Here is a 17164-nt window from a genome sequence, read left to right as displayed (position 1 = left end):
TGTACAGGAGTGTGGCCCGAAGCAGTTTTTGTGCCTGAAAGGCGCTCTCAGTTTCTAGTAATAAGGTACCGTTACGCAACCTGGTACAAGATTTGACAGATCCGGCTATGGCATCTACGCCCTTCTGGATAACGAAAGGGTTGACAGAGGAAAAATCCTTTCCGTCCTCAGATCGAGAAACGACGAGGAACTGTGGGGGCAGGCGGTAGTACTTTTGTCACTGGCGGCTGGTCACGTTTCCGTTTTTGGGCAGAAGTCGAGAGAGATGGAGTAGAATCCATTGCGGAGGAATCCCCCATGATTGCCAGCGTCTCCGATGGCGCGCTCCTTCCTTGTGGGGACCCTCTCAGAGGGCACTCCCGCCTTAGGTGAATGTTTACACCTCAGGTCACACCTCCTGAGAAACAGACAGAGGGACCAATCGGCATTGTCAGAAGGTATCAGCTCAGGCAATCACCCCTCCCCGGGCCTGGCCTTTACCAGGGGGTACGCACGTGCCTTACATGTCTACCCAGGGCGGGGAATTACGCGTTACCCCGTCACCGGCTACGCGTGCGAACGCGTGGGTCGGCCTTCAGGCACGCACAGGGAGGAAGGAAGATGAGGAAAAATAAGAGAGAGAGGGAGAAAGAGGACAGACTGTCTCAAACGCCGAGGCGGAGACCAGAGAAGGCAAGGAGAAGAAGGCAATGAGAAGGCAAGGAGAAGAAGGCAATGAGAAGGCAAGGAGAAGAAGGCAATGAGAAGGCAAGGAGAAGAAGGCAATGAGAAGGCAAGGAGAAGAAGGCAATGAGAAGGCAAGGAGAAGAAGGCAATGAGAAGGCAAGGAGAAGTCAAGGGAAAGAGTAAGGAAGACAGTGAGGTGGAGAAGAGCAAAGAAAGGAACCAACAAAAGGAAGGAAGAAACGAGAAGTGAAAAACCAAAAAGACCACAATCATAGGTCGTGGAACCGTCTGTCTCCGGACGCAGGCGCTAACTACCCCCGTGAGGGGGATGGACTCCTTTTAGTCGCCTCTTACGACAGGCAGGAATACCTCAGGCTTATTCTAATCCCCGGACCCGCAGGGGGCGTTCCCAATTTGAAGAAATGGCTGGTGGGACAAAGATTTTATTCAAATGAGGTGGTAATTGCAGCAAGCAATAGCTATTTTGGAGACTTTGGCAATTCCTATTTTCAGAAGGGATTTACAAATTAGAACAGCATTGGACGAAGTGTATAAGTCTAAAAGGAGAATATGTCGAAAAATAAAAAAGGTTTACCCCAAACACATACGTAGTTTTTATTCTTGCACAGACTTTTCAAATGTCCCCCATATGTCAATAAAACAGTTTGTCATTTTCATTAGTCAGAATACGTACAACTTTATTTGAGACTGATATAAAGGTAAAAATGAACAACTTTTTTCAGTAACATAATAGTAAATACTACAGAAAATGACATCAGAATAAAATACTGTTACAGTTCAATAAATAATCATCTGGAATGATAAAATGATAACTTCTATGCAGATATCACAGATAGGTGGGCAAAGAAATTAGTAAGAAAATACTGAATGTGCAAGGTTTGAATATAAATTTATAATATAAATGATGTGCACTTATTTCTGCGTGCAATTTGAAGAAGTAGGCAATACAATATCCATATAAAACTACTGATGTTAATAAAATAACTCTAATTCATAAATTCCACATATAAATATCTCTGCATAAATAAATCATTGTATATGCTATAAAAATTATAGGTAATGTGTCATGTAAATTATTTCTTCTTGCTTTTCCCAAGAGTAAGGGTGTGGTGACTGGAAGACATCTGCTGCTGATACTGCTGCTTCCTCCGGTTAAACTCAATTATTTCATCTTCCAGCTTCTTTCTGGTTTCATCCAGTTTCCTCTTTTCTTCACCATGTTCCTTCTTCAACTTATCAAATTTTGCGTGAAGCTAATACAGGAAAAAAAAAAGTATTTAACAATGTAAAGTGAAATGTGTTTGCTGATAACTTAATAAAATACACCATATAAATCAAACATATATTTCCATCAAAGGATACTAAACACTGTTAAGAATTATGGGTTTGCTTAAATGGAAAAAGTATGCAAATAGTGACCTGATCATATATTTTCTGCATTTTGTGTCTTATTAAGTCTGATACTTTACACGTTCAATTACGAAAAACTGATATTAAGTACTTAATTCACCACCCGACTATCTTTTGTAATGTTTACCTACAGTAGTTCCAGTGTCTGATGTTGAACAGAATAGTGGAAATAAACTGCACACAGGAAACAGGTACAAAGGGCGAAGAAATGGACCAACATTAATGGAAAACAAATTATAAGACTATTAGGCCAGTGGAAGTGAGTATTGAAGAAATTGAAGAGCTGCAACTAAAATGACACACCAGAAACCTGCTATATATTCATCATTCTCTAGCAATATGAAGATATATGGAGAGTTATTTATTCCATAGTCCAATTCAAGAATTACTTACTTGTAATCATGTGCCTAAAATATAGGGATAGAGGAAATAAAATTAAAACTGTACATTTAAAAATTCTCTGCAACAACTTCGGTAAATTTATTCATTATAAAGAAATGCGCGAAGGATACTTAAAGGTGTGAGTCTCCTTCATCCACTGGATTATACCCCGTCACAAAAATTTGAAGATTAACAGTGGTGATGCAGCTGGTGATGATGCAGCTGACGCAGCAATAAATTCAGCCAATATATTATACATATGGTGCACTCAGTGTTTAGTCTAGACATCTGAGGATAGCAAAATTGCACTCCAGCTTCCTTAATGGGTAATGCCAGTAATTCAAATATCTGCATGAAGCACTTGTTATAACTGTGACACACACTCAAAGGAGTCGTTATATGTCCATTTCTATAAGCCGTAGTAGAAGTATAATTTTCCACAATGGATTTTCCAGTCAGTTTAAACAAGGCACAAAATCACCAATACAGTTCTTTACATGAGGGCAGAGGCAGTTAAGAAACACGTAATAAACAAATAATTTGTAATAGTGCATTGTAGAATCTCTTTCAATATGACCAAATTTCTATGTCCATGTCTTTTGTCTGCGCAGCTCTTAGTACTACTATACTACTGACTATAGACATTAACACCATGAATTCTGTATACATGATATTCACAATGCATGAAATGAATTCTCCCACCTAGACAAGAGAGATAATGTGATACATCTGCAAGAAGTATACTGAAAATTATGCAAGCATAAATAATAGTTACAAGTAAGCAAAGGTATGACATCAAACAATAAAGGTTGTTTAGGAGCAGGTACTGGACAACTTTGTTATGATAAACAAAATTTCATCTTTGTCACAGGGTGAAAGATGAAAGCCAGTTCGTATTTGTTTTATATTCACAATACAATGAAGATGTAAATTCTACCCAACAAAACTGAAAATAGTTGTTACTGATACAGACAACTCAAATTGCACAACACTAACAAGAGAAACATTTAGTGGTAAGAGGACCCAGTGGACAGCCCATCAAAAACAGAACACACATCAAGCATGAAAACAGAAAGAAGGTGTACGGAACTGTAAAAAAAAGTTAAAAACAGTGAACGATCCAAGGGCAAGCATGCAACATAGGGCAGCATGCAAGACCTACGGCATCGTGCTTAAGCAGTCACGGTGCTGAACTGCCATGCAGGATGAGCCCTTTTAAAGCTCCCTCGTGTCAATCTCACCCCCCCCCCCCCCCCTCCTGTTCGCTGTTTTCAAATTTGTGACTGTGTCACAATGTAATGTCCGTTTGCAACAGCGAAGTATACGGAAGGGACCTATAATTATTCTGCACAACTACTCTATTAGCAGCCAAAAGGAAGTAGCTTTCAAATAAGAACCCCAAACATTTGATGACAAGGTGGTAAGTCAACTGAATGCTCTAATGGAAACATGTCAGCTGTACCATACATTGCATTAGGGGCAGTACATGTGTCGTATGATAGGAATCTCTTATTGACGCACCTAATTTGTATGCCTGGTAAAGTGAGTGAGATATGCCTCCTTGCCAGATTTCAGTGTTTGTATGAATGTGAATATGATCACTCCCATGGAAATGATGGAAATAATAAGTTTGTCACATAAGCTGCAACAAATGAACACAAAAGTTTCACAATCACACAGTTTCTCTGCGCTCTGTCAAAGCACATGTTTCTAATGTTTTTGACATTGTGTTCCTTTTTGAAAGCTTCGACTCTTGAATTCTTTTGCTGTAATATAGTTCAAACCTGTTTATTTGTTGTTTTCATTTCCATGAGATATATATTTGGTACCTCGCCCGCTTTCACTATTCATCTCATTTACTTGCGACAATAACATATTCTTACCACATGACTCATACTTCATAACCAATGTATAGTATGACAACAGCCAAGACACAGAAAGAGAACAAACATTTCAATGATTGGATGCACTATTCATAATGTTGTGAAAAAATAAATAAATAAATAAAATAAAAATACATGGTTCAAGGGAGTTGGGAACACAGCTCGTCCGCTTTGCAGTCCAACAACATGACCACATGACCATGATGCCACTGCTGTACAATGCCTCTCAACATTGGATTTGTAAATTTTGGCCTCTTCACTGTTTCTTTTCATTTTTTTTCACAGTTCAATACACCTTCTTCCTGTTTTCATGTTTGATCTGTGTTCAGCTTTTGATGGACTATCCACTGGGCTTCGTCATCTCCATGTAAATACTGCAACCTACATCCTTCTGAATCTGTTTAGTGTATTCATGCCTTGGTCTCCCTCCACGAATTTTACACTCCACACTTCCCTCCAACACTATATGGATGATCCCTTGATAACTCAGAACGTTTCCTACCAACCGATATCTTCTTCTAGTCAAGTTGTGCCACACATTTTTCTTCTCCCCAATTCTATTCAGTACCTCCTCATTAGTTACATGATCTACCCATCTAATCTTCAGCTATCTTCTGTAGCAACACATTTCCAAAGCTTCTATTCTTTTCTTGTCTAAACTATTTATTGTCCATGTTACACTTCCATACATGGCTGCACTCCACACAAATACGTTCACAACAGACTTCCTGACACTTAAATCTAAACTCGATGTTAACGAATTTCTGTTCTTCAGAAACACTTTCCTTGCCAAAGCCAGTCTACATTTTATATCCTCTCTACTTCTACCATCAATTTTGCTTCCAAAATACACTCCTGGAAATTGAAATAAGAACACCGTGAATTCATTGTCCCAGGAAGGGGAAACTTTATTGACACATTCCTGGGGTCAGATACATCACATGATCACACTGACAGAACCACAGGCACATAGACACAGGCAACAGAGCATGCACAATGTCGGCACTAGTACAGTGTATATCCACCTTTCGCAGCAATGCAGGCTGCTATTCTCCCATGGAGACGATCGTAGAGATGCTGGATGTAGTCCTGTGGAACGGCTTGCCATGCCATTTCCATCTGGCGCCTCAGTTGGACCAGCGTTCGTGCTGGACGTGCAGACCGCGTGAGACGACGCTTCATCCAGTCCCAAACATGCTCAATGGGGGACAGATCCGGAGATCTTGCTGGCCAGGGTAGTTGACTTAAACCTTCTAGAGCACGTTGGGTGGCACGGGATACATGCGGACGTGCATTGTCCTGTTGGAACAGCAAGTTCCCTTGCCGGTCTAGGAATGGTAAAACGATGGGTTCGATGACGGTTTGGATGTACCGTGCACTATTCAGTGTCCCCTCGACGATCACCAGTGGTGTACGGCCAGTGTAGGAGATCGCTCCCCACACCATGATGCCGGGTGTTGGCCCTGTGTGCCTCGGTCGTATGCAGTCCTGATTGTGGCGCTCACCTGCACGGCGCCAAACACGCATACGACCATCATTGGCTCCAAGGCAGAAGCGACTCTCATCGCTGAAGACGACACGTCTCCATTCGTCCCTCCATTCACGCCTGTCGCGACACCACTGGAGGCGGGCTGCACGATGTTGGGGCGTGAGCGGAAGACGGCCTAACGGTGTGCGGGACCGTAGCCCAGCTTCATGGAGACGGTTGCGAATGGTCCTCGCCGATACCCCAGGAACAACAGTGTCCCTAATTTGCTGGAAGTGGCGGTGCGGTCCCCTACGGCACTGCGTAGGATCCTACGGTCTTGGCGTGCATCCGTGCGTCGCTGCGGTCCGGTCCCAGGTCGACGGGCACGTGCACCTTCCGCCGACCACTGGCGACAACATCGATGTACTGTGGAGACCTCACGCCCCACGTGTTGAGCAATTCGGCGGTACGTCCACCCGGCCTCCCGCATGCCCACTATACGCCCTCGCTCAAAGTCCGTCAACTGCACATACGGTTCACGTCCACGCTGTCGCGGCATGCTACCAGTGTTAAAGACTGCGATGGAGCTCCGTATGCCACAGCAAACTGGCTGACACTGACGACGGCGGTGCACAAATGCTGCGCAGCTAGCGCCATTCGACGGCCAACACCGCGGTTCCTGGTGTGTCCGCTGTGCCGTGCGTGTGATCATTGCTTGTACAGCCCTCTTGCAGTGTCCGGAGCAAGTATGGTGGGTCTGACACACCGGTGTCAATGTGTTCTTTTTTCCATTTCCAGGAGTGTAGCAAAACTCATCTATTACTTTAAGTGTCCCATTTTCTAATCACATTCTTTCAGCATCATTTGATTTAATTTGATTACACCATTATCCTTGTTTTGCTTTTGTTGATGTTCATCATATATCCTCCTTTCAAAACACTGTCCATTCCGTTCAACTGCTCTTCCAGGTCCTTTGCTGTCTCTGACAGAATTACAATGTTGTCAGCAAACCTCAAAATTTTTATTTCTTCTCCATGGATTTTAATTCCTACTCCAAATTTTTCTTTTGTTTCCTTTACTGCTTGCTCATTATACAAATTGAATAACATCGGAGATAGGCTACAACCCTGTCTCACTCCCTTCTCTACCACTTCTTCCCTTTCATGCCCCTTGACTCGCATCCATCTGGTTTCTGTTCAAATCGTAAATAGCCTTTTGCTCTCCCTGTATTTTACCCCTAGAACCTTCAGAATTTAAAAGAGAGTATTCCAGTCAACATTGTCAAAAGCTTTCCCTAAGTCTACAAATGTTAGAAACATAGGTTTGTCATTCCTTACTCTATCTTTTACGATAAGTCGCAGGGTCGGTATTGCCCCACGTGTTCCAACATTTCTACGGAATCCAAACTGATCTTCCCAAAGTTCAGTTTCTGCCAGTTTTTCCATTCATCTGTACTGAATTTGTGTTAGCATTTTGCAGCTGTGACTTATTAAACTCATAGTTTCATAATTTTCTCATCTGTCAACACTTGCTTATTTTGGGATTGAAATTAATATATTCTTCTTGAAGTCTGAAGGTATTTTGCCTGTCTCATACATCTTGCTCACCAGGTGGTAGAGTTTTGTCAGGACTGGCTCTCCCAAGGCCATCAGTAGTTCCAATGGAATGGTGTCTACTCCTGGGGCCTTGTTTCGACTTAGGTCTTTCAGTTCTCTGTCAAATTCTTCAAGCAGTATCGTATCTTCCATGTGATCTTCATCTACGTCCTCTTCCATTTTAATAATATTACCCTCAAGTACATCGCCCTTGTACAGACCCTCAATATACTCCTTCCACCTTCCTGCCTTCCCTTCTTTGCTTAGAAATGTTTTTCCATCTGAGCTCTTGATATTCATACATGTGGTTCTCTTTTCTCCAAATGTGTCTCTAATTTTCCTATAGGCAGTGTCTATCTTATCCCTAGTGATATGTGCCTCCACATCCTTATGTTTGTCCTCTAGCCATCCCACCGAGCGAGGTGGCGCAGTGGTTAGCACACTGGACTCGCATTCGGGAGGACGACGGTTCAATCCCGTCTCCGGCCATCCTGATTTAGGTTTTCCGCGATTTCCCTAAATCGCTTCAGTCAAATGCCGGGATGGTTCCTTTGAAAGGGCACGGCCGATTTCCTTCCCCATCCTTCCCTCACCCGAGCTTGCGCTCCGTCTCTAATGACCTCGTTGTCGACGGGACGTTAAACACTAATCTCCTCCTCCTCCTCCTCTAGCCATCCCCGTTTAGCGATTTTGCACTTCCTGTAGATCTCATTTTTGAGAAGTTTGTATTCTTTTCTGCCTGCTTCATTTACTGCATTTTTATATCTTCTCTTTTCATCAATTAAATTCAATCTCTCTTCTGTTACTCACGGATTTCTACTAGCCCTTGTCTTTTTACCTACTTGATGCTCTGCTGCCTCCACTATTTCATTTCTAAAAGCTACCCATTCTTCTTTAACTGTATTTCTTTCCCCTGTTCTTGTCAATCGTTCTCTAATGCTCTTTCTCAAACTCTCTACAACCTCTAGTTCTTTCAGTTTATCGAGGTCCCATTTTCTTAACTTCCACCTTTTTGCAGTTTCTTCAATTTTAATCTACAGTTCATAACCAACAGACTGTAGAGAGTCCACATCTGCCCCTGGAAATGTCTTACAATTTATAACCTGGTTCCTAAATCTCTGCCTTACCATTATATAATCTATCTGAAACCTACCAGTGTCTCCAGGCCTCTTCCACGTATACAACCTTCTTTCAAGATTCTTAAACCAAGTGTTAGCTATGATTAAGTTATGCTCTGTGCAAAATTCTACCAGTCGGTTTCCTCTTTCATTCCTTATCCCCACCCACTACTTTTCCTTCTCTTCCTTTTTCTACTATTGAATATTTATAACCCTGTATTCACCTGAACAGAAGTCTTGTTCCTCCTGCCACCGAACTTCACTAATTCCCACTACAGCTTTAACCTACCCCTTTCTCCTTTTTAAATTTTCTAAACTACCTGCCCGATTAAGGGATCTGACATTCCACGCTCCGATCTGTAAAATGTCTGTTTTCTTTCGCCTGGTAACGATGTCCTCCTGAGTAGTCCCTGCCTGGAAATCTGAATGGGGGACTATTTCACCTCCAGAATATTTTACCCAAGATGACTCCATCATCATTTAACCATACAGTAAAGCTGCATGCCTTCAGGAAAAATTACAGCTGTAGTTTCCCCTTGCTTTCAGCCGTTCGCAGTCCAGCACAGCAAGACCGTTTTGGTTGATGTTACATGGCCAGGTCAGTCAATCATCCAGACTGTTGCCTCTGCAACTACTGAAAAGGCTGCTGCCCTTCTTCAGAAACCACATGTTTGTCTAGCCTCTCAACAGATTAACCCCCCCCCCCCCCCCCCCGTTATAGTTGCACCTAAGGTACGGCTATCTGTATCACTGAGGCACCCAAACCTCCCCAACAGCAGTGTGGTCCATGGTTCATGGGAGGAGGATCCACTGGGCTAGCTTACCATTAAATCTGAATGGGGTGTGATAGGGAGTTTCCCTTGTAAGTTACAAATGTGTAGCTTACCATACGAGATAATACAGACACTGTATAATGATATGAAACATTAAAAAGAGAAATTACAGGAAAATGGTCTTACCCGACAAAATGATAACTGAACCATAGCAAATGCTACAGCTGTAAATTAGTTCAAAGCGGATGAGTGGTGTTCAAACTTGCTAATTACTATAATCGACATGTAAAAGGCAGCTATGAATGTCTACTAGGTTTGTAAAATGGTTAATGACTGATCTGTTTTTTATTTCCTCTTTTACTGATGAAGAAATGGGTGGAAGACATTTTTTATTAAACTTCTGGTTTTTTCCCTGGTGTTATATTGTTCTCTTTTCTTTCGCATCCCACTTTCTGACAAATACATAAGGGAATTTTCTTCTTGTTAACAAAATTTTCTTTACAGATAATCCAACCCACAAATGGATTAATAAATTTTACATTCACTGTTTACAGTCACATTTGAGACACATTTTAAAATGTCACTGGAAAGTGTAATGTTAATTTCATTTTCATCTTGATATCTGATTCCAGTTCTTGTTTTTGTCTTTTTCCCATTAACTGTACCACTGATGAGTTTTGCAGTCAACTACTGATAATTACAGGATCTCAAGAACACTATCATTCTGGAAGATACTTCTAAGTACAGAATGAAGCAGATCACCAGGAATGCTGCTCAGAGCTGCTCAACCCAATAACGACTTTTCTTGTTTGACTGATTTAACCAGTGGATGATGAAGTATGAGAATCTTCCATTAGGCTGCTAAGTATAGATGTCACTTTACATGTTAATATTGTACTGGTGGGTCCAGGAAATGACCTGGGGGGGGGAGGGGGGGTCTCTGCAGACATCATGAGACTCTGGCATAAAATGGGGGTGATACGTGATAACAAGAACTCAGCAAGAGAGTTCTCACAGCCTCTGTCACCTCAATTCTCCAACTTCCTACCTACACGTAGTGCCCCTGTTAAGCCGAGCAGCTCAGCAGAAGGTTGGGTAACCAACCCCAGCGGGAAACTGAGTCAGTGAGCAGATAGGAGTTGGAGGACAGTGGAAGGCAACGGGAAACCACCACTGAACCATCCCAAGAAAACCCCATGGCTTCGCTCAGCTCAAAATGTTCCCGAGTTTCAAGTTCCCCGATCGGATCTCCGGGGGAAATCAGGTTGAGAGGAGCTTCACGAAGAGTAATATGGTGCAAAGAGAAGCCTGCATAGGAACATGGAATGTAAGATCCATGTATCAAGGAAAACTAGACAAAGTGAAAAGACAAATGGAGAAAATTAACATCGACATATTGGGAATAGGTGAAATGAGGTGGACTGGCATGGGAGAATTTGCTTCGGATGGCGATATGGTGTATTATTCTGGGCACGATAACAACAGAAGTAATGGAGTAGCCTTCATAGTTAGTGATAAAGTGAGAAAAGCTGTAATGGGATGCAAATATAAAAATGATAGAATGATGTCCATCAGACTTCAAGGTCAGCCCCTCAACATCACAGTAGTTCAAATTTATGCACCAACAACCAATGCTGAAAAGTTAATTATTGACCAGTTCTATGGAGATTTACAAGAATTACTACTGTCAACACCAAAAAAGGATATCGTCTTCACAGTTGGAGATTGGAATGCAAAAGTGGGAAATCAAGCTGTAGAAGGTATAACAGGGAAATATGGTCTTGGTACAACAAATGAAGCTGGACAGAGACTCCTAGAATTCTGCCAAGAAAATTCATTGATAATTACTAATACACTGTTTCAACTACCAAAATGACGCCTATATACCAGGACTTCGCCAGATGACCAACACCGGAACCAAATTGATTACATACTTTGTCATCAGAGGTGGAAGAGCGCGGTTCAGTCAGCTACAACAAGACCTGGGGCTGACTGCGGATCAGATCATCAGCTCCTGATTGCAAAATTTCGGCTGAAACTTCAGAATGTAGCAAAAAGTATCCCAACTTGCAGATACGACCTTAACTCTATACCCTACGACTACGCTGTAGAGGTATAAAACAGATTTCATGTATTACAGCTCGAGAACAAAAGCTCGCAAGAGATGTGGAGAGAAGTAGCTAATACTGTCAAGGAGGCCGCCGAGAAATACATTCCCAAGAAAAGGAACAGTAACAAGGCTAGATGGCTATCAGTTGAGGCACTGCAAGTTGCAGAAGAACGAAGGAAAGCAAAAATCAATGGAGATAGATCAGCTATGTTTGAATTAAATAAAAATTTTCAGAAATTAGCTAGAAGAGATAAAAATATATTCTTTAATGAACAGTGCAAGGAAGTTGAAGATAGTAACGGAATGGGGTAGACAAGAGATCTTTATAAGAAAACTAGAGAAATTAAAGGAAAATTCCAGGCAAAAATTGGAATGATAAAAGATAGAAACGGGAAAGATCTGAGTGAAGCAGAGGATGTTAAGGAAAGATGGGCAGAATATGTAGAAGACCTATACAAGAAAGAACTGCATAATGACAGGGCTCCTACTGCTGATGTTAATGTTAATTTAGAACTAGAGCCAGATATTTTGGAGAGCGAAATCCAGTGGGCCCTTGAAAATATGGCTGATAACAAAACTAGTGGACATGACGAAATGCCAGCAGAATTGTTTAAAGTCACTGGAAAGGATGCAGTGAAAGTGCTGCACTCAATATGTCAAGAAATATGGATCACGCAGCAGTGGCCAGAAGACTGGAAAAGATCAGTATTCATCCCCATTCCAAAGAAGAGAAGTTCTAAAGAATGCTCAGATTACCGAACAATCACACTTATTTCACATGCTAGCAAAGTTATGTTGAAAATCTTACAAAATAGACTTCGCCAATATCTAGATCGAGAGCTACCAGAAGAACAAGCTGGATTTAGGAAAGGAAGAGGAACTAGAGATTAAATTGCTAACATTCCGTGGATTATGGAGAAAGCAAGAGAATTCCAGAAAGATGTGTACCTCTGCTTTATTGACTACGCCAAAGCGTTTGACTGCGTCGATCACAACAAAGTATGGAACGTACTGAAAAACATGGGTGTGCCAGATCACCTCATTCATCTGATACGGAGTTTATACCTTGACCAAGAAGCCACGGTGAGAACTACGTATGGAACAACGAAATTGATAAAGATTCAGAAAGGGGTCCGGCAAGGCTGCACACTGTCACCGTACTTATTCATTCTGTATGCAGAACATGTTATGAGGAATGCAAGGCTAGATGAAGAAGAAACAGGAATTAAAATAGCTGGAATAAATGTAAACAACCTCAGGTACGCGGATGATACGATCCTGTTGGCAGAAAATGAAGAAGAATTGAGCACACTCTTACTGAAGGTGAAAGACGAAAGTGAAAAGGCCGGTCTTATGCTGAATGTGAAGAAAACGAACATTATGGCAACTACACCTACCAATTCGTGGGATATAGCAGGAGAAACCATGGAGGCAGTGACCACATTCAGTTATCTCGGTTCCCAGATCTCTGCTGATGGCGACTGCAGCCATGAAATCCGGAGACGCCTGTTGCTCGGTAGACAGGCGATGTCAAACCTTGACAGGGTTATAAGGTCCAGAGATATAACACTAGCAACAAAGATCCGTATTGTGAGGGCTATGGTCTTTCCAGTTGTGATGTATGGATGTGAGACCTGGACCATTAGAAATGCTGAACGGCGAAGAATTGACTCCTTCGAATTGTGGTGTTGGAGGAAACTTCTTAGACTTCCATGGACTGCAAAGAGAACCAACAGATCAATATTGGAGCAAATAAAACCAGACTTCTCCCTGGAAGGTCTAATGTTAAAACAAAAGCTGACCTACCTTGGACACACAATGCGAAGGCATGCCTCGCTGGAAAAAAAATTAATTCTGGGGAAGATTGAATGAACTGGAAGAAGAGGACGTCAGAGGATGAGATGGATAGATGGCATCACAGAAGCAATGTGTTCCAACCTGGAAGGTCTACGGGAGAAAGTGCACGACAGGAAAAAGTTGCGTGATTTGGTTCATGGGGTCACGAAGAGTTGGAACCGACTAAACGAAAATAGAGAGAGAGAGAGAGAGAGAGAGAGAGAGAGAGAGAGAGATTGTACTGGTAAGTCCTGGATGAAACACAAGTAATGTAACAAGTAAAGGTGACTACACCTCATATAGCTGAGGCACAGAGAGAGAGAGAGATTGTACTGGTAAGTCCTGGATGAAACACAAGTAACGGAACAAGTAAAGGTGATTACACCTCATATAGCTGAGGCACTGAGCGATTGTTTAGCAGGCTCACAAACAAGACTGGAAATGGTGCTGACCTTTTGGACAATGTTCTTTGAAGCTAAAAACACGCTGGTTTTAAAAACCTTTTGTGTCAGGTGAAGTGAGCCATCGTTGCATACATTTGCCAAAGGGGAATACAATAAAATGAGTTAGAATACAATTTTAAACATGGCTGACACCCATAATTGTAAATAAATTTTCAATATATAACAATATAATGAAAAGGTAGTTGCTACTCATCATACGGTGGAGGTGCTGAGTCGCAGATAAGCATGACAAAAAGACTGACAAAAGAGCTTTCGGCTACCAAGACCTTTGTTGAAAAAAGACAAACCGCACACACGCACGCACGCAAGCGTGCACTCACACACACACACACACACACACACACACACACACACACACACACACCACCACAATCTCTCACAGCTGAAGCCAGACTACGAGCAGCAGCATATGATGGGAGAGACAAGTGGGCGGGAGTAAGGAGGAGGCTGGAGTGGGGAGGGGGGGGATGGAGAGCAGCACCCTGCTATGCCTCCCAGTCCCCACCCCAGCCTCCTCCTTACCCCCACCCAGTTGCCTCTCCCATTACGCACTACTGCTCATCATCTTGCTTCAGCTGCTAGCGACTGTGGTCACGTGTGTGCGAGTTACATTTGCGCGTGTGCGCGCGCGTGTGTGTGTGTGTGTGTGTGTGTGTGTGTGTGTGTGTGTGTGTGTGTGTTTCGACAAAGGTCTTGATCGTCGAAAGTTCTTGTGAAAGTATTTTTGTTGTGCCTATCTGCGACTCAGCATCTCCGCTATATGGTGAGTAGAAACTATCCTTTTCACAATATAGTTACATTTCCTCCTGCAGTTTCCACTGCTTGTTTTTCAATGCACGAAGTATACAACTACCCGGCTGCATAAGTTTAATGTAAAAGACCTTGACCAGGTTTCAGTACCACTAAGAGTATCTTCTTCAGAAGGAAGTTACATAAACTGCATGACGTTAAAATTGTAAACATACATGATGAGCAAAAGAGCTCAAATCAAAATAAGGAATAAAGTCCTCACTGGAAACAGTAAAAATTGTTACACAAGTACAGCTTGTTGTCGATTGTGTGAAACCAAAGAACAGGTGAGAGTATTCAAGTATTTGGAAGTTTGATTACGAAAGACATGCATTGTAAACAGGACATCAAAGTCGGAATGGAATTGGTTAAAGAGGCATTTCAGAAGAAGAAAAGACTCTTAGCGGTTTGAATACCAAATTAAGAAAGTGACTAGGGAAATGCCTGAGGTGGAGTGTGGCATTGTATGGAGTAGAAACATGGACACTGAGAAAGCAAACAAGAGGAAAACTGAAGCTTTTGAAATGTGGATGTGGTGCAGAATCGTTAAGATCAGCTCGACTGATGAAGTCAGGAATGAAGAGCTACAGAGAACAGTTGGAGGGTGCCGCTGACAATGAAAAACAGGAAACTAAACTAAATAGCACATAATTTGGGACAAGATTACCATCTGATAAAGGCAACTGAATGCTTCATTCTGGGGAATAAAGGGAAGGACAGAAGAAAATGCTGGGTGACATGAGGAGGACACTACTACAGAATGAAGAGGAAAGCACAGGGTAGAGAAGTATAAAGAAACATAAGCCCCCAGAAGGCAGATGACCCTGTGATGATGAAACAAAACAAAAATATTTGGCAGTTCCAAATTAAATGGATGAAGCCCGAACAACTTTTGATGCACTGAAATATCTTTGAAATATTAATTACACATTTTTTTTATATGATAAACTTCATTTTGGAAAGCAGATGCTCAGTTTTGTTATTAAAATGAATGAGTGGCACGATTAGTCAAAATCTGGACCTACTTGCAAAACACCGTCACTAACCCAATTGCTCCCAGTATATACCTGTGTACAAGGAACTCTGCATTATTACAAAATTGGAAAATAAGTTAGCAGTCGTAACTTAGAGGTTTGCAAGGAGATAAATACAGCAAGGTCCTGGATTTTACATGGCAGGCAATTAAGGAATGTCTAGCATAGTGCAAAAGATTTGTTGCATACCTCCTTTTCTGCCTCTCTCAATTCTGCCTCCTTCTCCTTTACACGTACCACAAACATCTGTCTCATTTCATCCTCTTTTTGTTGTAGTTCTTGAAGGTGAGTGCTGCGTTTTGTTTCAAATGTTTGCTGGAAACTTACAGGCTTGTTGTCAGAATCAACATCACTAAAGCCCATCTGGAATCATGACAGAATTTGTTATTTTATATTGCACTGTGAATTCTTATGGAATAATTGGATTTATAGCTACTGAAGAAAAGTGAAGGAGAAAAGGAAATGCAAGGGTCATTCAATAATGAAACAGATAAAAACAAACAGTGTGAAATCCATGTTCGAATAGCAAAGATATTACGAAAAGATATATTGCTACTCACCATAAAGATGACATGTTTGAACTGCAGAAAGACTCAACAAGAAGACTGTTATATATAAGCTTTCGCCCACAGTCTTCTTCAGAAAAGAAAAATACAAACATATTCACTCAAGCAAGCACACCTTGCACAAAGATGACCACTATCTCCAGCCAGAATGGAACTCAAATGTATCAAGTGTGAGCAACAATCTGCAGTGGGCGAGGGAATGGGAGGGGCACTGACGGGGGGGAGGGAACTAGAGGAGGCAGAACATGGCTGCCATAGACAGTATCAGGAGGGGGGGGGGGGGGGGAGTGGAAAGGAAGGAGAGGGACACAGAAGGGGAGTACACTGGCAGAGGGCAGCACCATCAAAGGCTGGGTGACCTGAGAAAAGCAGCCATGTCGTACCAGCTATACTGCAATCATTGCTCAGCTTTTTATATTGGTATGACTACCAACCAGCTGTCCATCAGGATGAACAGCCACTGCCAAAAATTAGCCAAGAACTAAGGGGACCATCCTGTGCCACAACATGCAGCTGAACATAATATGCTTGATTTTAATGGCTGGTTCACAACCCTGGCTATCTGTATCCTCCCTTCTACAATTAGCTTTTGTATAGTGCGCAGATGGGAGTTATCCTTATAAGACATTCTCTGCTCCCAAAACCATTCCGACCTCAACCTGTGACAACATACTGTCTCAACAGCCTCCACCCAGCAGTTCCAATCCCTCTGTCCTGGCACCACCTTGCAATTCACCTCCCATCACCCTCACTGTGCACTGCTCTCTGCTGGTGAACCCATTGGGCTTCTCCCCTTGTCTGGTCCTCTCCTCTCCACTCCCCATTCTCCCCCTCCATTTCCCCCACAGCCTCCCGACACAGCACCTAGCAGCCCTGTTGTGTTACCTCAAGTCCCCTTATGCAGTGTTGATTCCTCTTCCCCCACCAACATTCTACTATCCCTGCCCCTTCCTAGTCCCACTCCAGATTGTTGCTCCCATTCTGACCAGAGTGGCCAATATATCGGTCATGTAGGTGAGAGATGTGCTTGCTTGTGTGAATGTGTGCGCA

General features: G+C 42.4%; 1 protein-coding gene across 2 annotated transcripts in view; it reads right to left on the bottom strand.

Moving 5' to 3' along the window:
* Positions 1-1436: 1436 nt before the first annotated feature.
* Positions 1437-17164, bottom strand: part of LOC126095068 (septin-2) — a 53097-nt gene continuing 37369 nt past the window's right edge. For both annotated transcript variants that reach the window (XM_049909751.1, XM_049909750.1), the window contains exons 8-9: positions 15738-15911; positions 1437-1940 (exon numbers count right to left, since the gene is read on the bottom strand). In XM_049909751.1, the coding sequence (XP_049765708.1) occupies positions 1761-1940; positions 15738-15911 (354 nt within the window). In that variant the 3' untranslated portion in view covers positions 1437-1760. The remainder of the gene's footprint in view (positions 1941-15737; positions 15912-17164) is intronic.

Source organism: Schistocerca cancellata, chromosome 8, assembly GCF_023864275.1.
Source record: "Schistocerca cancellata isolate TAMUIC-IGC-003103 chromosome 8, iqSchCanc2.1, whole genome shotgun sequence".
Classification (NCBI taxonomy): domain Eukaryota; kingdom Metazoa; phylum Arthropoda; class Insecta; order Orthoptera; family Acrididae; genus Schistocerca; species Schistocerca cancellata.
Note: the sequence above shows the minus strand (reverse complement) of the source record. Positions and strands in the feature narration are given on the sequence as shown.